General features: G+C 39.0%; 1 protein-coding gene across 2 annotated transcripts in view; it reads right to left on the bottom strand.

Annotated features, from left to right (window-relative positions):
• LOC117074480 overlaps positions 1-14,630 on the bottom strand; it is a 62,694-nt gene extending 48,064 nt beyond the window's left edge. The window contains exons 1-3 of one of the 2 annotated variants that reach the window (XR_004433594.1): positions 14,315-14,630; positions 11,448-11,556; positions 10,952-11,325 (exon numbers count right to left, since the gene is read on the bottom strand). Coding sequence is in view for 1 of the 2 variants with exons in the window: in XM_033195946.1 (XP_033051837.1) it covers positions 9,824-10,198; positions 10,952-10,963 (387 nt within the window). In the remaining variant the exon portion in view is untranslated. Of the gene's footprint in view, positions 1-9,454; positions 10,199-10,951; positions 11,326-11,447; positions 11,557-14,314 lie in introns of those variants that run through there. The other variant, XM_033195946.1, reaches the window with a different exon arrangement.
• Positions 14,631-24,468: the final 9,838 nt, after the last annotated feature.

Below are 24,468 nucleotides of genomic sequence, written 5' to 3'. Positions count from 1 at the left end.
ACCTTTGTTCATAACAAACACATGGTTTGGAATTAAGAAAACTAGATTGAAACGATCATTTAAGTAAGTAGTGAAGATTGGATGCTGGGTGGCATTCAGGTTGACATTTCCTTTCTATTTGCACTACACGAAGGGTTAATAAGGTTTGCATAACCTTATTCTTTGAAGGCTTTTTGGCAGAGGCAGACTATTGAAGGATTGCTGCCAAAACAGATTTTAACCCTTTTAATCATACTGTTAATAACCACATTGTACACGGTACACAGCATACTGCACATAAGGCAATATCACTCTGAACACAGTTTGACCTCATACCCAATCAAGGAAAGGTTCCTAGATACACTTGCCATTTTGGTTGCTATGGTGAGTTTCATATTTTATGGAAACCATGGCTAGATGTCTTAAAATAGACCTTTGCCAAGAAAAACATTGGTCCAGTGGCATATGCTGGCAGAGCCTACCAAGGTTGCTCAAATTCCCTTCCTTTGTTTTTCACTCTCCCCACTGGGGCAACTGCTCCAAGCATCAACCCACTAGTCTGGCAGGCAGAGAATCCAGAAACTTGCTGCTAATTACAATGTTGACAATTCCCAACCTGTTTACTGGCGCCAGCAATCAAACTGCATCCTCTTGAGTGAACCAAAAAGCACTTGCTGGCTTTAGCTTCCTGAGGTTCCAAGCTGGCTATATTAATTACTGTTAACTTAAAACTGTATGTTGTACAGAAGAAGCTTAATTAGCTGGTATGAGGATTAAAATCTATCCTTTACACAATTTAAAACATTTTGTTCTTGGCCAAATTATGTGAATCCATAAAACATTTTTCTTTGGACAAAATATTGATTATTTTAGGTGCAACTTCTCAGTGCCATTTTTTCCACTGGATTATTTTCATTTGAGCATCAAAATAGATTTTAAAGAGCCAATCTATCTGTCTGTCTGCTTATCTACCTACATATCTCGGGATTGTATCTACAACCTTCTTAAAAAACTTGAGGAAAAGAATGAACATAGTTATTTACAGTTATTGTTTATAATTAATAAAATAGGAAAACCTATTAAACGGGATTAAATGGTCAAAAGGATATCAACTTTCTATCTTGATGAATTTGAAACAAAGATAGTTATACCACTTTTTCTAGTGAACCCTCACTGCTATGATAGAGGAATGATTTGGTAGTCATATGGCACATAATGATGTATCTATCAGCGACAGGTTGGATATACAATGGTGGTCCCATAAACTTGTAATACTGTATTCCTACTATGCCTTTTCTATATTTAGATGTGTTTAGATACACAAATACTTACCATTGTGTTACAATGGGCTACATTATTCAGTATAGTAACATGTGGCTGTACAGGTTTCTAGTCTAGAAGCAGTAGGCTGCCATACAGCCTAGGTGTATAGTAGGCTATACCATGTAGGTTTCTGTAAGTACATTCTATGTTGTTCCTACAATGACACAATTGCCTAAGGATGTGTTTCTCAGAATGTATCCTTGTCATTAAGCAACATATGTATAAGGAGCATGCTTCATGATTGATAAGTTGGTTGAATCCACAGTGAAAACTCACCTTCTCACACTCCTAAATGGTTAGCATTACAAGTCACCCAGATGTGGCAGTGGCAGACCACCACGCAATTTTCATAAATAGCACAACAGAAGTGAACAGGGTTTTGCAAAACTGAGAATTTTACTTTGATTCTGCCCTAATCCAATAGCCGATCTGTCCTTCTTTATTCAACAAGATAGCTTTGAACATTTAAAAAGTGAAGTAAAAGTAAATATAATTTTAAATTGTATATTAAAATGTGATTTTATTTCTGTTATTTGGTATGAGAACATCATGAGGTCACTGTTATTTAACAACATTACTTTAAATTTTTCATTGAATACACTGCATGACAAATATTTTTGTATCCAATCTTTTAGTCGACATTTGCATTTGGAAGCTTATTAAACTGAGTTGATATACTTGTGATTAACATTTCCCTTGTTTTACTGAAATATTTCCAACTAGGGTAAAAAGATCAAGTTATTCCTTTAATTATGATTCATTTTCTGTTTCTACATTAAGATAGCCTATACCATTTTCCAAGATTTAAAAAATCATTAGTACAAGCACACTAGAGACCTTTGGAATATGTTGATACATTCACATCTATATATACAATATAAGAATTTTTGAAAAGTTTAGATTAATTGGGTAAAATAGCACTGAATAGTATAAAAAAATAAGAATTATTCTCAGACAATAGGAAGAGCAACGTTGTGAGAAAAACTTCAACATTTAGTGAAGTTTTAGTGTGGTGTATTAAAAAGAAAACGCCAAACAAGGACTTAGAAAATGGGTTACTAATATTATCTGGGTGTCCATGGAGAAGTTATTTGGATTCTCTGTGTTGTGAGGACTTCATACGGGAAACATGAGAATTGTATTACATACCAAAGAACTAGATCTGAGATAGAAATTTATAATGACAACTAAATATCATATGAATTTACTATGAGCTTATCAAAGACTTTTGAAATTTTGTATTCCATGTGGATATAGGAAGGGAAAATAATCATATTAAAAGCAAACAAATGATCAGGTGGAAATGTTATGTATTTGGAAATAAGGGCCAAGTTAGACAAAGACAAACATGTCAATCTTCTCTGTCTTTATCATGGTTAACTAACAAATAGATTTCCTCTCTAAAATCTAAATCAATTAAGTGAATGGGAAAAACTAAACTCTTGGTATCAGTATTTTATATCAGGAAATACTGTCTTAACAAATCCTCCTAGGTTACTTTACTTCTAGAGCACAAATTCAAGTATCATACATATATTTTCTAATAGAAAAACTGTTAAAAAGGCTGTTTCTTTTAAGCCATGTCCCCCTAGAATTTTCAGAAGTCTCTGTCTTTTCAGACTGATACTCTTTCTTTTACTTGAGAAACATCCAGATTTCTTGCCTTTCTCAATTTTCTACAGATAGGCTAGGTTTATTTTATTCAGAGATTATTTCTATTTTAATTGATTCAAAGTTCTATATCAGAGCATGACTTTGAAAGCAAGAACTTTTGGATACACTTGTCACTCATACTATGAAAGAATCCTTCTACAATGAAAGAATCCTTCTACACAGATAAACTATATAAAATCAATATAGAACACTACGCATCACAACAGGGCAAAGGGTACCATGTAACAAACAAGACCTCTTCTAACGTTTTCTAAAATTGATATTTTTTCAAGGTGTACTGGTCCCAGACACCAGGAATTTCATTATTTTTACTTAATACATCTCCAAAATCTGCACATTCTTCCCTACAGTCCACATCATTAATACTGTTACTTGGTATCGTTGTCCCTTTTCTCTTGTCAAATCCAATTGTTATCTACACAAATCGCCAAATGTAAATGCGAAACTGCCTCAAAAGTTTAACGTCACTCACTATTTTTAATAAACATAGCATTCACAACTAACAGAACCCTGCTTGTTTGTGGTAAAGAATCTCCTTATTTTGACTCTGTTCTAATATATAATATCAAAACAATCTCAAAGCTGTTTTATGGACAACCACATCCAACAACAAAAAGGAACATGAGATATTTTAATAAAAGTGTGAATAAAGGACTTCCAAACCTCATACTCCTACCCCCAGATATATATTTGAAGGCAATTACTTTTGAAAACTTTAGGCCGGGCGCGGTGGCTCAAGCCTGTAATCCCAGCACTTTGGGAGGCCGAGACGGGCGGATCACGAGGTCAGGAGATCGAGACCATCCTGGCTAACACGGTGAAACCCCGTCTCTACTAAAAAATACAAAAAACTAGCCGGGCGAGGTGGCGGCGCCTGTAGTCCCAGCTACCTGGGAGGTTGAGGCAGGAGAATGGCGTGAACCCGGGAGGCGGAGCTTGCAGTGAGCTGAGATCAGGCCACTGCACTCCAGCCTGGGTGACAGAGGGAGACTCGGTCTCAAAAAAAAAAAAAAAAAAAAAAAAAAAGAAAACTTTGTAGAACTTTTATTGAAGTTATTCTCAGTTTTTATTTTTTAATTAATATTTTCTCTTTAAATCTCTATTCTTTTTATGCTTGATTCCATGTAGCACACAAATCAAAGTTTTCAATGGACATAATATTTTATACCCATAGTTAAACTGAGAATGGATAGCATGTAAACTATCTGATTAAAGCAATAGCTGATAAAGCATATTATTTTAATTTTTAGACAATGAGTGTATTATTTTGTGATTAAAAAGTCAGCTTACATTTACTATACGTTGAACATCCCAGAGAGTCACACCTTTCAAATAAAATTGTAACTTAGTCTGCTTTCCTAGTAATTTTTTAAAATTAAAAAAAAGTTACACAGATCTTTAGCTTTGAAAACATACCTATCACAGTAATTATTATATTGCATAAAATACGTTTCTATTGATTACGTCTTAAAACTTTATAAATTCTTACAAATATGTATACATTTAATATTAAATAAAATACATTAGGTAACATTCACATGGACTAAAATTTTCTATTTCAGTAGTAGATTAAACAGCTACTTGGAGTTTCAGAAAGAATACCAGCTTGAAAGCAAAGTTCTCATGGATTTTTCCATTATTTAAAAGTTATATCAAATAACCAGAGACAACGTATTTTCCTTCTTGGCAAGAAGAACTGCACTATTAGTACACAAATTTGAGAATTAAAATTTATGTCTAACATTAAATTAAACTTAAATATATGCAATACAACAATCATTGTATATAATAGTGACTTTAAATAATTATGAAAAAATGTAAAATTTATATTAACGTATGCCCCAAAAGGATATCATTGCTTTCACAAAATTCATAAATATTTTGAGCACCTACTATGTGCCAAACACTGGACTAGGTATTTTAAAAGATTAACCATTTTAGAAGAATTAAATTTCCTAGACAATTGTTGGTCCTTTTAACAGAATGGAAAAAAACACAGTAATTTTCACGCTCTTCCAAATATTGTAATTGAATTTAATAGTATAAACATTTACACAAGGAGTAAACATTTTTAGAGGCCAACTGTTCATGTTCATTCTTTATCGGCTACAATCACATAAATCAACTTTGAATAGAGTTGTTTGTGATTTGGCCTCATTAGGCTAAAATGCTTATGAAGATAGATCTACAGTTTGAGTAGCTTCAAATTTATTATACAGATATACATATGCATGTACTCCCATGCTAACACATTAGAATGAATCTGTAAAGCATTCTTTGGGGGCTTTTTTTCCCCACCAAAACTTCAAATAAAAAATGAAGTATGAAAAAGCAACAAATATTTCCATGTGTTTCATGCTTTAAGAATTTAAGTAAAAATCTTAAAGACCATTTTATTATTTAATATCAAGACAAAATGTTGGTGAATACTTTTTAAAAGCTTCTCTCTTAGTTGTGATATTAATTGGCATGCCATCTTTACATGAAGAATAGAATTCAGACCAAAAAAAAAAAAAAAGACTTTCTTTGAAATGGAACCCTAAAGATGTAAAAAGGCTTTAAGCGAATCCAAAACTAGCCCTTCTTATGGATGAGACAACTGAAGACCAGGCAAGCTGTGTGACAGGTCCATTGTCATAGTTCACAACAGAATCTGTACTCGAAATCAGATTTTCTAGTCTTATTCCAAAGTTCTTTCTACCACAGGAGAGATTCTCTCTCCTTAAGTATCATGTCATTGAGGGACAAAATGAAATTTGAGATTTCTCCATGTAACGGCCTCAATTCTCTAATTTGCTTTGTTTCAGTAAACACCAAATCCCATATAAATAACAGCTATGAAAAAAACCACATGAAACTGGATCCATAAAATAATCATTCTACAACTTTAATTCCTGTGTAGTTATCTGTAAAACAATCCAGGATATTTGGAAGTCTTATCATGATATGTTTCTATTACAAAGGAAAAAATCTTTTTCTCATATCTGCTTCTGATAGAATAGCAGGCATGACATTCATTCATTCATTCATTCATTCATTCTTCTTGGAATACAAAAACTAGCAGACTATTTGGCAGATATATAAAAAACTATTTTAAATGAGTAATTTTTAGTTTATCTTGAGACTTGTTTGAACCAGTTCTTGAAACTGACTATACTAGCTTAGAGAGACAAAAATAGGCTTCAAACAATTAATACTCACTCATGTATTGAATACAAATTTTAAAAACAAAATTGCAAGAAATATCAATTTTCCAATTAAAATGTATCATTTTTATAAAAATAATCTTTTCAGAAAAAGTGTTTCCAAAAAGCACACATTTCATTCAAGTTTACAAATAGACACTACTTTCAAATTATGCAATTATGTCGCTATTGTAATATAGTTTGTCAACTTTTTAAAAAGCATATTATGATATAAATTGCATTTGAACTGAAAACACAGTATTAACAGATTCCAGCAATATGTCTTCTTTAGTTTGTAATTTAACTGAATGAGATTCAGTATTGGTTTAATATTAATAAAGGCAATAACCCTTATTTAAAATCTTTGAACTGCATGCTTTAGGACTCAGGTTTTTAACATTTGGTTCTAGCTTGATCTACTATATATGTATATATTTTCAAATACTAGGAGTCTCAAAGGGCTTTTCCACAAACAAAGCAAATGAAGGGTTGTCTTTACCCTTGCATATGCATTATAATATTTTAATTGTGTTGAAGATCAGACTGCCTTGCTTAGCTCACATTATTATTAGCCAGGACAACAGAACTCAGAACTCACAAGATACAGTTGGCAATACATTTTTAAGCTGGTCAACGATACAAATATACAGATACACTGATTTTATTGTTAGGCTGCACTCAACAAACTTGACTAATTAATGGGTAATAAACACATTTCAAGAAATTTTAAATTTTATAATATATCTTTTCTGGCTTATGTTTTTTTGGATGAACTGCATTGTTTCCTCAACTAAAATGTTTATTTTATACACTCATGCAAAATGTTTTCCAGACTTAAACATAAGACTTGTAAGTCATGATTTAAAGTATAAGCACTAACATAAAAATCTGAAAACATTTAAAAAACAAATTGTACTACAAAGCTATTTGCTTAAAATCTATTTAGCTTTCGTGTTTATAATTGTACAGCTATCAATAACTAAATTCAATAGCTAAATGATTTAAAAGTCTTTAAATATTCTGATGTCATTATTACATTTTTTCTTCTTACTGAAAATACATCCAAAAGAAATTTACTTTTAAATAGTAAGTCTCCTATGCAGAAATACACTACTTTCCAACACTGTAAGAACATCATTCTGTCATTTCTGTAATACAATGGTAGCTGCACCTGTACATATTGACAAGATGGTGAACAACTGTGATGGCCTTATGCTGTCTTTCCTTCTGTGCCCTTAGTACTTCTCCTCTGTGCTACATAAAACACAAAAATGTTTCCCAATATACCCATCATCTCTACCTTTGTTGTATATTTTTATAGTTGAATATTTCTCATGACTAATGTGGAATATAAGACAAAAATTGATAATAGGGTTTATGGAATATTCCTTCCATCAAAATGCTACTTCATTGTTTCTTGCCTTTGCTTGGACTTTCACTGGGACCTCTGTTCTGGTTCTAGATTGCCATTGCTCTGACACCAACAGCCGCAACATTCTAGGGCTCACAATGGCCTCGGGGAAAGTTCATGGGGTTGTCATAATGCTCTATGGATCTTTAACCATGAATACCATCACCACTCCCCACAATTCTATTCAAGCAACAACATCAGAACAAGATTCACAACTACAAAGAATAAAATAAGCAAATTTTCTGAAAAATGCAGTTTCTATCAATCTGCTTACTTGGGACCCGGTAGCAAATGACCAATCAAGCTGATGTTTCTTCTTACACTTATTAATGAATATTATAGTATAAAATTGACCATTTATAGACATTATATAAATTTAAATGGGCAACCTAAAATCTCCCACCTATACATCACAAATTGTGTTCATAAATTCTGAGTATTTAGACAGGCTTTATTAAAGTAAAACTAGTGGATAAAAGTAATTTTCACAATTTGTCTCCCTTCTCCTTTACTGTGCCCTCAGTATTGTCAAATGAACAGCTTAAGCTGAATCTATGTTCCTTTTTTCAGGAAAAATTTCTATCACCTTTGTAAAGCAAAACAAATATTAGAAAAGGCTGCTTACCCTTCTAGTATTAGGACATCAATTGAAAAGCCATCCAAAAATTATGACTACTTAATACTACTTGGATCTAGCATGAAAAGCACAAACAAGCATTTTGTACTTCCTTAATCTTGGCTTTGGACAGTGACAGGGCAAAATCGCAATTGACTAGTGGTGACAGTCAATTGTAATTGACTTTTAAATTATTTTTCTGGAAAGAAAAAAGCTGTCTTGTAACAATAAAAATTACCTCCAGTAATTTCAACTTAATAAAGTTTTAATTTTTCCCACTTTCTTATCTTAAAAGGTCTGACGATGGAACATTTTCACCCCAAACTTAAATAAGAACCAGTTCAGTCAGACTGACACCTAATGGAAGCTTTTATAGGAAAATGATTCTGCAAAGGAAAGAAAGCAATGAGATAAGTATTTAAACAACAACAACAAAAATACTTTGTTAACTATGAGTAGAGATTTCCTTTAGATTTCATCACTAGCATCTGCAATTATTCCACTCTAAACATTATTCTTCTTCGATGAAGCAACAGCAATAAATCTGCACGAAACTAAATAGAATAGTTTATTTTTCAAAAGTTCTTCCTCATCCCCTCAACAAATGCCAGAGTGTTACATCTTTGGTTTCTCACAAACTCTGTCACCAGGCCTTCAACTCTCTTTCTTCCTTTCAAATCCTAAACACTTATTATTTAGCCAACCAGCATGAGGCCAACTTTCTAGAGACCACCTAGGAGCTAAAGTATGTAGCTTCTACTTTTCTAATTTCCCAATGAAACAATGCCACCAGTAGACATATTGCATTTTGTTAAATACATAACAAGCACAATATATAAAAGCCCTAAATCACCAACTGGTGGATCCCTAGAGAAAGAAGGTAATTCATGGAATAATGAAGGAAAGAACAGGAGTTACATATTCTCTTGCTGGTGATAGAATGTCGAATGCAAAGACAGCATCTGTGTTTTCTTTCCTACTTCAACTCATTCTTAAAATGGACTCGCCCCCGGGAGCTTCTGAGAAGGGCTCCACCCGTTCCCTGCAGACAGCAGTGTTTTTTGAGCGCAAAAACTGTGAGTATAGATACCCTGGGAGTAATTGTGGGATCAGACACAATGGGGTGGGATTAGGGGTAGGGAGAGGGTATGTGTGGAGTACCCTTCACTGGGAATCCTAAATATTAGAAGAAAGGCGAAACCCTAGGTGGGGAAGCATGAGAGTGTGCCTGCCTCCTTCAAGACACCTCGGTGGTGTCAGCCTCTCCAGGATTCAAACCACTCTTGTGGGCAAGAGCCCAGTGGGGCACACGCACTTCGTGCCTGGGAAAGGCCCATCCTCCAGGGGGGGAAGGTGTCTGAGTTGCAGGTCAGCTTAGAGCGATCCCAGAGCAACGAGAGGGAGAGCTTCGCAGGCCTCTAAGTTTATTTGCTTTTTCTCCTGCAGTTTCCATTTCTCAGGAATTCAGTCTTCGTGCGCAGCCCGTGCACAACCAACGACCACTATGCAGGGAGGAAACCTGGTCTTAGTGTTTGGCCGCGCTAGTGAATTCTTCTGGGCCCCTGGTACGTTCTTGTCTCCAGCACTCTGTCCTTAACACTTTTGAAGCGCCTTGATAGGACGGTCCCAGATGCCTCACAATAGGGAAAGGCAAAGTGCAAAGCTGGCAAAGTTGTGTGGTTCGACGCCGGCGAGAGCTGAGACCTGGAGCACCGGCCCACGCCTTCCACTCTGGGTCATCCTTCCCAGCTCCATCTTGGGCATGCCAACTCCTGCCACGTCCGATTGTCCCCAGAAGTGCCCGGGCATGCTTGAGGGGGTTGGTGGCGGTAGCTTCCTCTTCGCTAGGAGGTGACAAATCCGTGTTGTTTTATCGTCCATTAATATTTTGAAACAAACAAACAAAAACTCGAAGTAGAAGGAGGGAGAGCCTCTCTCTTGCTCCCGTCCCTTCGCAGCTGACCTGAGAGAGGGCACGTGCCTTGAGTTTGTTGGTGTTTGAGACTCGTCCTAAAGGCAGAGGCAGGGAAGACAGCGCTGAAGAGGTGTCCCAAAGAGATTGGACGTCTGAACAGTCACTGCCTGCCCCAACCTCTTTCAGGAAGGTTCCAGGTCTGTGCCACACTGCAACCAATCCGGTTCCCATCCTGTTTCTCCACCCCTTCTCGGAGAATCCGAAAAGAAAATATGCGTTCCCGAGAGACCCGCCACACTTCCGATCTGGAAGTTCCACGGGGACCCAGCCCCCGGACCCCCGCCCCCTCCCCAGCTCGACCGCCTAGTCTGGTTGCGGAGCGGCGCAGCCGGCCGGGGGTGGGGCTCCGGCACCGCCCCGGGCCCGGGATTCGCGAAGTCACGCGCTTCCGCAGGCTTGCGGGGGCACCTTCGCCCACGGACACGCCCTTTATGCGGAGGCAGCCCCCAACGACCCTCTGCCCAGCTTCTGCACCTCACTCGCGACGCTCCCAAACTGCTCAAGGCCTTTCAGTCGTTCCCAACTTTAGAAAATTGCCCAGAACGCGTCTCTCCCCCGAGCCGCACCCCACCGTGGAGAGGAGAGGAGCGGGCAGGGGACGCAGAACCGCCCTACAGGCTCGGGGGAACGGACCCCCTTCCTCTCCCCGCCCAGCCCCTTCACCTCGCCCCCCGCCCCCTGCGCGAACCCATTTTCCAGTCCTGGTCACCAGAGGCGCAGCACACAGCCTTTCCGGTGGAACCAGTGCGAAAACACCCGAGGAAATGAAAAGAACAAGAAAGTGCTACCTTGGCAACCATGGGCGTTTAGTGGCCAGCTGGTGGGCTGGGGAGGGCGGCCGCTGCCCCCCTGCCGCTGGTACTCTCCTCGACTACGCGTATTCTTAAGCAATAACAACGTAATCCGTATTATCCACCCAAGAATACCCGTCACCGAAGAGAGTCAGAGGACCAAGCTGCCGCTGCCGCTGCTACCGCTGCCGCTGCTACTGCCGCCGCCGCCGCCACCAGAACTCTTGCTGCTTGCTGAGCCCGCCCCTGGCTGGGGATGGGCTGAGCTTGACCGGGACCATAAATCCATAACTCGATTTCCCTAAAGAAGGATCCAAAGCTGTGCTCGGCTGCTTCCTGCCCAAATCCAAATGGCCGCTCTATTTCCAATTCTGAAAGACAAATCACAAAACCAAATACTTAACACAGAAGAGTGCTGTCTTTCCAGTGAGAAGGGAAGATGTGGCAAGGATCTTTGGGCACAAGTGGGAGTGACAAGTAACCTTCAGTTTACCTGGTGCTCTCCCAGTGCCTTCCTCTGCACTTCTCTGCTTGGTACCCAGTCTGGTCTCGGCCAGTCCATTCTAGGTGGTTTGATTGAGTGCCATGGCAGCCAGAGAACCCTGTAAGAGACATGAATAGTTAACCACACAAACATTACAAATATATTTGCCTAGACGGCTTTGGGAAGAAGTGAGGCTTAAATAAAGATAGGGTCATGCATGGGTGAAATTTTCAGTAGTATGTTTTGGAAATGCATTTTTCTCAAGTCCAAGATCATAGAAAATAAACACTCATTCAATTTACTACTTGAAATCAAATACTTATAGATTTACAAAAATAGGCATCTTTTCTTTGAAGGCCTTAGAGCTATACAACATAATGATTTTTAAAGAAAAAAAAAGCTCCAAGGCTTACAATAATTAAATCCATTTTCCATAGTATCAAAACTAACTGAGTTGAGAAGCTGGTAGAGTTTCTATGATTTAAGTATCATTTTATATCACCACAATATTTAATTTCATAGCACACCTTTAAAATATATACTATAAATGCATTGCTGTACAGCTGTTGTGGACACTTCTACAGAAAAACCTTTGAAGCTCTGTGTTCATAAAAATTATTTTAAGAAGAGAAAGCCCATAAAAACTCATTTGCAAAGTGAGTGTAATTTTGGCATTTAGAGAGAGAATCTCTGTGATTCTTTGATGATCAATATGGCTCTTACTGGAAAAGCTTTGTCTTAAGATCCTGCAGTGGATATTCTGATAATGGGGGTTTATTGTTCACTAAATAAAATGGACAAGTGCAACGTCACTACCCAAGACATGGTGTAGCTTCATTAGAAAGTTCTCAATTTGCTTTCCCCTTTACTCTCAAATACATGAAAGTACATCCATGTAAGGGGAATGGGGGGGAATATGGAAACATGGCAATAGACATTATGATTTCCCAAATTATGTAAGTGCAAATAGCTCTTCATCAAGGAGTAATTATATAACAGAATCTCTCCCACTACCACAACTCATCTTTAACTGACCTGGTTGCAATTTAACGCACTTAGGTTGTGCTTGCTCTTATTTTTTTTAAAAATATAATATTTATCCAGGCACACCAACTCATCATTTTCTTGACATGTTATTTACAGATGGAAAAATCAACTTGAATTCTAGGTTTTATGAATAGATGTTTAATATATAATGTCTGAACCTAAAATAACTAGAAAGGAAACCAGTATAGCCCAACTACCAGACTGTTTTACATTATTTTCAGGTAACTCTTAAGTACACCACTTACAAAAAGACAGATATCAATAAAACAAATAAATAAGCACTGTTTTATGCTGTTACCTAACATAGGTATAAACTGGAGCTTTTCTCTGGGGCTAGAACAAAAAAAAAAAAAAATTCAGAAAGCTGACAGGTTCTCTTCAGCTTGAACTCCTAGAAACAAAAGCCCTTAGGGAAAGTAATGCAATAGTCTATGAGCAAAGTGTACATTTGCTTCTGCACTCTTCTATTTAAATCTCAACTAATATTAAAAGGAAAACAAGAAACACATTATATAGATAGGTTTGGATTTACTAAATGGAACCTTTTAAATTCAAAAGGATGGTCAAGGGAGGCACACACACACACAGACACACACACACAGACACACACCAATACACAGGGCATCAGAATCACAGCATAAATACCCACACAGCTTTTCAATGCTTTCCAAGTAGTCTCCTTCAGTTTTGCTTCCTCACAATTAAAATAAAATATATACACACACTGACCCACAGACTCACAAGCTTTAAGAAACTAGAACAACGCAGTTGATATGCTTTCTTTCTACCCAAGTAGCAGTGCCAGCCTTTTCCCTACCTACCCAATGTTCCACCAGCTTCAGCACCTGGACGAGTGGACAGCTCAACCCGGGCCGACTGCCGGCAGCACTCGCAGCAGAACTGACGCTCTGAGCTCTAACCAAAGCTCTCTCGTGCTTGAGCGGGGCAGCCTGACTTACGAGAACACCATTTCCTACGAGACCACTGCCGCTGGGTGCATATTCAATTCAAGCCTCCTTAAGCTGTCGGATTTCCCCCACCCATCCACCCTCCCCCCCTTCTCCACCCTCCACACAAAAACAGAAAAGGGAAAAAGCCCAATACCATTAGGGCGTTTGTTGATCAACTTACACTTCGCTTTTGAATATTTAGATACTGCTAGCGGAACAATATCAGCGGAGGCTTAGGTCCGCATTAAGTACCTTTGTTCATCGACTCCTGCAAGCCATGTTTATTAGAATCTACATTTCTCTCGCGCCCCAATAACTAGAGGTGTGTTTTGCGGGCAGGGGGCTTTCAGCACCTTTTGATCTCTCAAGGCCACCGCGACTGACTGACGGTTCCCAGTACTTTCCTATGCTATCCCCCACACTCCAACACCCATTCCAGTTAATCGCTTCGCAATTTGCAACCAAAAATACATAAAGAAACGCGACAAAGCAATCGGTTTGAGGAAATAAGCCAATTAAGCTAAAGCTGAAATGCCTCTCTCTCTCTCCCCCCCCTCTCCCCCTCCTCTCCCTCTCTCTCTCTTCCCCCTTGACTCCCTCCCTCTCCCTCTCTCCTTCCCTCTCAAGTAGAAAGGGGGAAACACCAAGGAGAGAGAAAAAATCGGGAGGAGGGTGGTAGTCGACTCTTACAATCAATGGAAAAAGAGTATACACATCTTTACTGAATAATACTCTCGTTCTCAGACAAAAAGAAACACATTTTTCGATGTAAACATAGTCTCCCTCTCCCATACATCCTACATCCTTTACGTTTGCTGAGATTTGTCTTGCTGTATGGCAAAGTAACTGTCACAAATCCATCTCGATTGAAGTGCTTACCCTCTAAATCCAGGTTTCAAGCGGGACTCCAACTGTGTGTAGAAGCCAGGGAGTCATCTGATGTGCGGTGAGGTAGGCTCTGGGCAGTGGGAGCTGCTTCTTCTCTCCGAGTGCCGGGTTACAGTGTTAACAAGCCCTGGGAAGGGACCTCGGCGCCTCGCGCTGGCTGTGCCCCAGTGCCTTCGCGTGGTGGCGGCTTGCTCATGCTTCTGAGGAGTCCCAGGCGATAGCCTTCAGCTGATGCGAGCTTCCAGAAAGGAGTGGGGAAGGGAAAAAATCATCTAATGCAATCAAATCGATCTGATCTACACCATCTGTCGCCTGCCACTATACACAAACGTTAAAATAGGAAAACGGAAAACACTGACAGCCGAGAGGGTTGGTCTGCAAAGAGTTCATTTTTAGCAGAGCATAATTGGATATGGTCGGCGTACAGTTACAAAAGCTGCTGTTAACCATCCAGTAGTGGATCCCAAACATGCTAATGGTGGATTAATTGAGGAAGATCTGACGTGCAAGCTTCATAGTCTCTTATTCATGACTTCCCAATGGGAAAGGACCAATGCCTTGTGGGACTATGGTAACATACAGTCAAAAAGCTGCTAAGAAAATGGCTGTGTGTTCACAGCACCTCTCTCTGATAACAAACATATGTCGACTAAAATGGTTTAGTAGAATGGGAGGGGGTGTTGGAGAATAAAATTTTCTTTCCCCGTGTAAGCAATCCCCATTTTCTTTTCTTAAAGAAAAGCAAAAATAGATACGATCTCTTTACCATAGTGGGGGGAAAAGGATGTTTTAAAAGGTTTTTATCAAGATCAAACTCTGACATATAAAAGAAACGGAACACTCCTGTGCAGCAAGTCTTAAAAAAAATCTATTATCATTTTTTTCCTTACTGTGATCAAAGTAGATCCATAGCATGTGCAGTATACAGAAACTCAGTCCAGTTAATCCCACCAGGATTGACTGAAGGTTGTTTAATGCTAGGTACACTTTTGACTTCCTGAAATCAGGATGCCTTTTGGGGAAGGCATTTTGTATCATTTAAAATAGATATAATGAACATTAAATATGATTGCAGTGAGGAGATGAGAAGAGTTTTCCTTTCTAATTCTGTAATTACTCTCTCTAGCCAAAACCCCTTTTGGTTTGTTTCCAGTCTTCGCAGATCAGTTGATGGGGAAATATAGGGATGGGGGAGGGAGTGGAAATACCAAGCGGGAGGGAAAGAGAGTGTGGATTATCAATAGCCAATAAATTATATTCCACTTGTAATAGAAAAATATATAGCAATAAAAGAGATAACTCACTAATTGTTCATCATGATTTTAAGTTTAAACCAGTTTTAAAAATTAAGGTTTGATATATGGAAAGAAGACATATTGCAAACAATTAGATGACTTTCCCCCACCCATTTATAGTTATAAGTTTAAAAAAATATTGAAACAGAGTTTATTATCTAGATATGTGACAATCTTTTATTAACTATATCTAAAAATTCCATGTTTCCTCTGATTTTGTCATTCATTTGAACACTGAAAACTATGGTCATTTTGATTTTGCTGCCTTTTCTTTGGTAACATACATTACACAAATTCCATAGTAAACAATTAGTGTTTGTTCAGGAAAATTCTAAAGATGAATGCATCTCCTAAAACTTTGATAATCTCTTTAAGAAAAAAAAACTAACAGTTATGAGTTAGTCTAAAAATATAGTTTGAAGACAAATCAAACAATTTACCTATCTTTTGTTTCAATATACATTAATTAAGCACTCTTTCCAACCTACACAACATTCCAGGGTCATAGTCAGATATTCAAGTATAATAGTTCAGCAGCTTTTGTTGTCATTCGTGTCAAGCGATTGCCCCCTGCAGGTTAGGCTGAAAGTGCAGGCAGAATTTGGCCAAGTCCTCAGGAAATTGATGGTAGTCAAGTTACTCAGTCTCTTCCAATATTTAACTAGAGTCAACTTTTTAAGTTTGCTTTCATTATGGTTTAAACTTTTTATTTACAGATAGGTAGTACATTAAGAAAAAATGCTCTTTAAAGACGTGATTTCAGTTTTTCTCCTGAGAATTTAGCTGCATGGAGTAAACCATCCACTTTGTTGTGATACAAGGAGCATTTTGATGCACTTAGTACGGTTTTCTTCATCTTTCCTTATCCTTATTCCACAAGATCCAGCAAAATTAAAAAAAAAAAAACAAACGTAACAGAACGGGAATTATGAATTCTCAGTAATAAATATATAGCCCTGGGCAATTTGATGTCGGTATGCTCTTGGTAGACTCAATGAAGTGCGTGCAAATCAAACCATTTCAGATTCTCCCTGCTCCTGATATGATGAGGTCAATTACACCGTTTCTCTTGATTATAAAATGAAACATTATTTCAGCCTCCATACTCCTGCTATACCATCATCCTTTCCCACAATCAACTTTTCCAAATAGGGCACCTTGCCCAGATGAAATAAATTTATAATTGACAGAATAGAAATTAAATTACATCAACTCTTTCACAATATTACAAAGTGGAGCAAGTTTATAGAAATGACTTCAGAAGGTTTATGGAAAGATCCTTTTATTCTTTGGAAGTCAATGATGTGGCTATTCACACTGAGTTGTAAAGAAACCAGCAATGGTATTTCCCTATTATATAAATATTCATCTCATTGAGCAGTGGGATATCATTATGTGAAATATAATCAATTCTAACACCAAATTAGCCATCAATAAGAATCTTACTTAGTCAAATTATAGAAGTATTATTTCAACATTGTATTAAAGTAGCTAGAAACATGAACTGCACTTTGCTATTTTAAAGCTGTTATGAAATGTTCAAAAAAGACTTTAAGTTTAGTGGCAAAACTTGAGTCATTTTGGAGGATTTTTTGTTACCCTAACCACTGATATGTTTTCTAGGTCTTCCAGAATGGACATGTGGGATAGGAACTGGGGATAACTGTGTCATATTTTAAACAATATTAAAAACACAAGTCAACACAAAATAAAAATAACCTGAATACTTATCTGTTTTATTACATTTTCAAAGCTTGTTAAATTTCAAGAGGACACTACATCTATACATTAAGAGCTTTGCATCTACAGTTCATTAACACTCCTGCTCCGAGTAAAGAGGGGATTTGGACTAGGCTGTGAGACTATTAATTGCACAAATATGTTGTAGCCAGACCAGTGACTGGTTGCCTGCAGCAGCCATTTCTAGTTGTCTTCGAGTAGATTTTTTTTTTTTTAAAGTAATCTCCCCTTCAAAGTCATATCTCACATATATATGATTATACCTGATTGTGTGTACTGAAGCACATTGCTATTGAGTCAGAAAATTTCAAGTATCTTGATTCAAATGACTGTCAAATACCTAAGAACAGAGTTGCTTTTAATTAGCCTCCAGAAAAGAGAGATGATATTTGACCTGTGAGTCTTAATCAAGGGGAATATTTTTAAGTTCCCCCATAAAAGATGTAGCAGATTGCTTGCAAGTGTCTTGAAAAACATAATTCTACTTCTCCTCCTACTATCATTACTATTGTTCTAATAGTTTCTAAAGGATCAGAACAGAGTTCTAGAAACCCTGTAATGCTGTTATTGCTGGAATCCTGGGTTATTAAACATTCTTATCAGCAGAAGCAAAGGACCATCCAATCCTATTCATATGCATCCTATGACTCAACTCAGTTTCCACTCGGCGGGTTGTGTGTGTGTGTGTGTGTGTGTGTGTGTGTGTGTGTGTGAGAGAGAGAGAGAGAGAGAGAAACTGAGAGAGAGAGAAACTGAGAGAGAGAGAAACTGAGAGAGAGAGAGAGAAAGAGAGAGAGAGTTCATCCTGAAAGCGCTTATGTTTCCAGAGGTTTTCAAATGCAAATGGAGTGGGAGTGGTGGTGGCCGTGATGGAGTGTACTGTGTGGGTAGGGGGGATTTGGGGAGAAGGTGTCGTGGGCAGTAAGTTTAAACAAATTCAAGGCCATCACTACCACTGCAGACCAAAATAACTTAGGTCTGAGAGACCCCCTTAGAAAGATACAATGCCTTCCTCATCTAAAGGGAGGCAAGCTACTACCAGAGCGATCTCAGCGCTCGCGCAGTTTTGAGAGAGGGTCCCGAAAACCGCCGGAGGCCAGGTGCCGCGGGCAGGCCCCGGGCTAAACTCTCGTCTGGCGAAGTGAAGAGCGCAAAGTCTCCAGGCCCACAGCGCCTTCGCAGGGCAGATCGGCCACTCTGGCCCCGGGCCGGGCTCGCTCTCCTCTGAAGCCCTGGAGCGGGCAAGGGGCACCATACTGGCCACAGGAACTCTAGTTTCAGCAGCCGCAGCCCGCCAGCGCTGGCTCGGACGGGGGCCTCCTCTGGGAGAGTAGGAGAGCGAAAAAAATCAACCATCACCTTGGATTTCAGATCGAGGAAAGGAAGCCAAAGCAAAGGTGTGGTTACACAGGACATCCATAGACAAACCGTTGCCTCTCCTAAGTGGGCCTGCGCTTTGCGGCTCCTGAAGCGCGAGGCGCGGTTGGTGCGGGCGCGGGGGCGTGGGAGTCACCGCTCTCCCCTCAGCCCTGGCCGCACTCTCTGCAGTCCTCCCGAGTTTGGGCCAAGGACAACGGCTCGCCCCCTAACGCCCTCGCGAGGACGGCTGCCCGTCGGGCCAAGGGCGCCCAGGGCTAGAGGCCGGAGCGAGACGGCCCCGCGGGACTCTGGAGCCGTGGTAAGGGGGAGGCTCGGACCCCGTTCACGAAAACGCCTGGCGCCTCCAGGATTTGTCATGTCTTAAGCAGCTCCGAGAAGGCTCCGCGGGTTCTTGGGAAACCCCGCTGTGCGGCTGAACCCGTCTGTCTCTCTCAAGCTCTCGCCTTCCTCCCCTGGTCCTCCCTTCTCCAGCTCCCCTGCCCTGCCCGAGTCTCGGGCCGCGCCGGCTGAGCCCCACGCGCCCGGAGAAGAGCGCCGGAGCCCCCTGCTGGCCGGACGCGGCAGGCGCGGCGGCCCGCTCGGTCCCTTCCGCCCCGCGGGCGCTGCCCATCCCGGACCCGCCTCCACCCTAGCGCCCTGGCGCTGGGGGCGTGCTAAAAGCAACAGAAAACAAAACAAAAACAAACAAAGCGCCAAAACCCACTCTCACCTCGTCTACTGGTCAAAGGTAAGTGTGAGTTCAGCCTCTCCCTCGTGCGTCTCTGACCCTTTTCTGGTTCTCTGGGCTGAGGTCTGAAGGAGCCAAAAGGGGCACCCCGAAAAGGAAATTATGGCCGCTTTGTAAAACATGTTTTCCAAGCATCAAAATCTCTCTTTCTCTCTCTCATATACACACACACTCTCTCTCTCTTCAAACCCACACTTGCCAGTCTGGAAGAGTATACCGATGTGCATGTTTCTGGAAGCATTTCCTCAGCTATTGGAAGAAATGTTTACTAATATTTCAGGTCGCAGACACCAATAATTATTCTGTGAATTGGGGAGAGGGAGGGTAAAGGAAGACAGATTCCTCTTAATTTAACACTTCCTCCCGTATCTGAGTGTGAATCCTACTTTCAGTCCTAAGTCCTAGCACGGGCCGAAAAGTTTTCATTCTTATACTGAGAGGGAGAGAGAGAGAGTCATCCATTTCTGGGAGGTTTCCTGTACTCCCACCCCTCACTGTGGAACTGGGGAAGTGATTGTTTTGTTTATCTAGACAATTCAGGACTTGGTTTTGTATGGCGTTTTGAAATTAGTTTAACCTTGAAATAGGCTATATGCTTTGAGTGGTACAGTGAAATAGGCTGTATGTTTTTCTGTTCTCAGGAAAAGGTTGTTAGAAATCACAATGTTTCTTTATATTCAGGCAGCCTTGAGTTAGAGATGGGCGTAGTAGGCTATGATTATTGTGACTTTTAGTAAAGTCTGTTGCCTCTGGATGTTTACTGTCTTTGGAGAAAGATAGTTTAAAAACATCATAAGCTTAGGCAAAAAATAAGTATAGATAGGTCCAGTAAGGGATCAGCACTATTAATATTGGCTTCTACTTTCTTAACATTCTTCTGGGGAAAGAAACCAAATGACTTTTTTTTTTTTTTTAACTGTCCCTGGAATTAGTTTGTTCTATCTAGGAAAGATCCACGAGACAATCTATTAAAATGGCGTCTGTTTTCTTATTTGGTATTTTCAGGTGGATGACAGAATCTTTGACCTGCTAATAAGGAAGGGGATGGGGCTGAAGTAAAGAGGGATCTGGTATCTTTCCTCTGTATTCATCAATCCAGGAGATCTGAACAGGCCATAAAGAGTTGCAGCTCCCCCTGAGGATAAAATCGCAATTATAACAATAAAAACTAACATGTGTTGAGTGCTTACTCGTTGCCAGGTGCTTTACCGTCATTTTCTCATTTAATTTCCACTGCAATCCTATGGATTAGCTACTATGATAGTTTCTCATTTTACAGAGAAGGAAAGTAAGGATTGGGAAGATTTATTTACTTGACCAAGGTTATAACAGTTGGTAAGCAGAAGAGCAAGGATCTGAAAGCAGGCAGTAAAAGAGATATCTTGAGAACTCAAGTTTATGTATTGAATTCAGACTGGTAGTAACTAAGCTAATATTTCAGGTCTCAGTCTTATTTTTCATAAAGAAAAGACGAAAATATTTTCTTTTCCTGGAATGAAAGCATTTGATCAAAGGGAGATATTTGCTTTTTAAATGTTTGTTATGAATTCCCTATCCCCATTTCACAGATGAGAAAACTGAGAGAATGAATCCATTTAGCTACCATAGCAAAGTGCATAGCCAGGCCTTAAAATCAGAGTTGCAGGTCCAGGTTCTATATCCATTTCAGTTAACCATACTGCTGAAACACAAAAAGATCCTTGGTTTTTCTGAAAATGCTAAGCAGTAGATCATTAACAACCCAAATCCCGTATTTCTCAGTGAGGAAGCTTTCTTTCACCTTAATTGTGAATACCTTTTTATACTGAAAAGATGCAAATGTGGAAATAGGGCTATTCTCAGTGGTGAATTAAATGACAAAAATGGCAAAAGACTAAAATAATTACATCAGCTTAGCTTGAAAAGCAGTTAAAGCAGTTAAAAAGATATCTGAAAGGCTCCTCTCAGTACCAATTTAGTCTTCTCCAACCCCCAAGACCCATCCTACCCTACTCCAGGAAAGCCATTCCACATTACATTTATTTCTGCTAGCTTTTGTTCACAAAGGAGTTTAACACTAACAAGATTTTGGTGCCTTTCGTCTTCATTCATATATTTCTTCTTTGCAACTGTGAATGGTTACAGTAAAAATGTCAAAACAAACCTCTGGAATGAACACTTTAACAGAAAAAATATATACACAATATTAATTGGCCGAAGATTTTTGACTGGCATCCACATTTTAAGACACACTTATGATGTACTGAAGTAAATTGTGGAAACTGATTTACCCTTTACGTTAAAAGTAGTTCAGATCCAGAATATGTTTCAAAAAATGATCTTAGGGTTCCTCCATTTTCAGTAAGGCTCAAAGTATCAGAGAAAACCAGATGAACTGCCTTAAGTCACTGACTGGGCTGCAGCCCATGTCTAGGTTTCTCAGTCATTTTTGTGCAGATTATTTGGCCACATGGCCTCCTGTCATGTTGGGGATCTGTGATTTTTCCAAAGGTTTAATTTAGTTTAATATGATAGTTATTGTCAAGTTGGGATTTTTTTCCCTCTCACCTCTCATTAAAACCCTTAGTATCAATATCAGTTTTGAACTATTATGTTACATAATGAAGCTTGCTTGTCTGTGTGAATTTATACCATAAATTGTTCACAGATTTTTAGACCTGAAGGGCTTTTTGGAATGATCTAGTCTAACCCTTTTATTTTACTGATGAATAAATTGATGTCCTGAGAGGTAACACAGAGTTCTCAAGGTCACCCATCTAGTCAGAGGGAGAATGGGAACTGGAACCCAGATTTTCTGTATTCAAGCTCCAAGACCCGTGCATTCTCACAGCATCACGTCCCTACTTCTTTCATTGTCAGAGATTCAGTCACTCTTTCAACAACTAGTTATTGTCATGAACTTGGCAACTGTTCTAGGCATTAGGAATTCAACAGAGGGAAAAATAAACCAGTCCTGAAAAAAGGCCTTCATTTGTTGAAACATATTCTGGTGATGGAGTGGGACAGAATCAAATGGCAGTCTTAACAATGGCTATAAAGACATTTCATAAAGACATTTTTCTTATAAATTACCTCTAATAGATTATAAAATTCAAGGCAGACAAAAATATGCTGATATTCTTCTGCTTTTCCTGTTAAAGAAATTTGAAGAACTTATGATGAAACCAACTAATGAACCACTAAATAATGAAATCACCAAATAATGAAATCACCAACTGGAAATTAGTAGTAAATGGTCATAGCAAGCCCTAACTGGGTAAGTAGAGCCCTCTCAGATGATCCATCCATGGACCAAGGAGGACTGTTTCCCAGAGTCATCACAGGGTCTTTCTGTGAATTGGGAATTAAATGCCTGAGAGAAAACATAGACTTGTACAGGAGCTGGGATAAAGAAATAAAAGAGAGATCAAAGAGGAAATTATTCAACAAGATGTTTGACACATTTTCAAATGTATATTAGACTGTCCTAGCAGATGAACCAAAGGGCAAGAGAGCATTATCTTGAGTTTAAGGCAGAAGCTTCAGGGATTATTATAATTGGTTTTTGTGATTAAGTCAACTTTTCCCTTTTAGAATATGGTGTATGGTAGTCTTCCCTCATCAATGGAATAATTGAGAAGGGAAAGGTATTAATAATTCAGTCTTGTAAAATCTTGGGTTTTGTGATTGTGAGATTCATTAAAAACGGTGTTTTTTAAGAAAACAATTGGTCATTACAAAGGGAACATATACTGGACATTGAAATGAAAAATTATCAAATGACTAGGATATAGTAACTTCCTTAAATCCCTTCCCTGCCACTTCCCTTACAAGAATTTTTGCCTGTTTGGACCAATGGCCAATTGTCTTATATCCATATTTACCACTTGAGGGGAGCACATTTTTCCCCCTAGTGTTTTACTGTATTTGACTTGGCAATGAAAGGAAGCTCCCTCTCGGCAAATATGCGGAATGAAACTTTTAGTTAATTTGTGACGGGGGGAGGACGGTTTTGTCTGATATTACAAGGGGAAAAAGTGCATTTACTCCATTGAAGTTTCTTTTGTACTGTTTTCTGCCAGTTTAGTTTTTATTTTCTTCGGAGTTCTGATGATATAGTGATATAACAGATATAGTTTATAATATAATATGTTAATAATATAAGAGTTTGACTACTTCATATTTTAGTCTTTTACATGTTAGTCACGTAACACAAAACATGTAAGCAGGACTGGTTGAAAGAAACTATTAGATGTTTGTTCCATAGTGGGGGCCACCCAAGTCCAATTCACTGCATGTGAACTGTTGAAGAAATTTTGCAGAATTTCACTTTCATGTTGTCAGATGTCATGTGGTAGTGTCAACCAGGGAAATGATTAAGTTGGATTCTCCGGAGAGTCACCTGTATATTTCCTGCCTCCAAGCCTATCCGAAACCAAGCTACAACTACACGAAGTGTTGAATTGCAGAAATGTGGTCGAATTGTTATCTCTACTACCTGTATTACGGAGATTAGAAGTTGCAAGTAAGGAAGTCTGGGTCTTTTTCAACTTTTTGTGCCCTGAGGCCAGAAGAAGTAATAGCATGCTCTCCCACTGTGGTCACAAGTAGCAAATCTTAAGTCAAGGAAAATGTGAGATCTGAGATCTTTTCGATCTGCCTTAGGATTGGACAGAGTTTATGGAATAATTATGTTGAAGCTCCCAAATAATGTGATTGAGGTTATCTTTCTGGAGGGGTGAAAGGGTCTTTGTGACCCACATTCCTTTTGGAGCTAACCCACCAAAAAAAGAAAAGCAGAAAGACAGAAAGAGGAAAACAAATCCTATTTGAGATGGAGGTTCAGTGACAAGAGAAGCTTTTAGCCTTCAGATATATTTGCTGTGCACCAGGTACGTCATAATATAGTGTTTGGATCTTTAAATCCGTACTTAGCTAGGCATTAAATTCTAGGAATAATCTGTTTATAGAAAATAAAGCCATTTCTATTTGAAGACAAATGGAAAAAAAAATTATTTTCCCCC

This window comes from Trachypithecus francoisi, unplaced genomic scaffold (genome assembly GCF_009764315.1).
Source record: "Trachypithecus francoisi isolate TF-2019V2 unplaced genomic scaffold, Tfra_2.0 Lachesis_group5, whole genome shotgun sequence".
Lineage (NCBI taxonomy): Eukaryota > Metazoa > Chordata > Mammalia > Primates > Cercopithecidae > Trachypithecus > Trachypithecus francoisi.
Note: the sequence above shows the minus strand (reverse complement) of the source record. Positions and strands in the feature narration are given on the sequence as shown.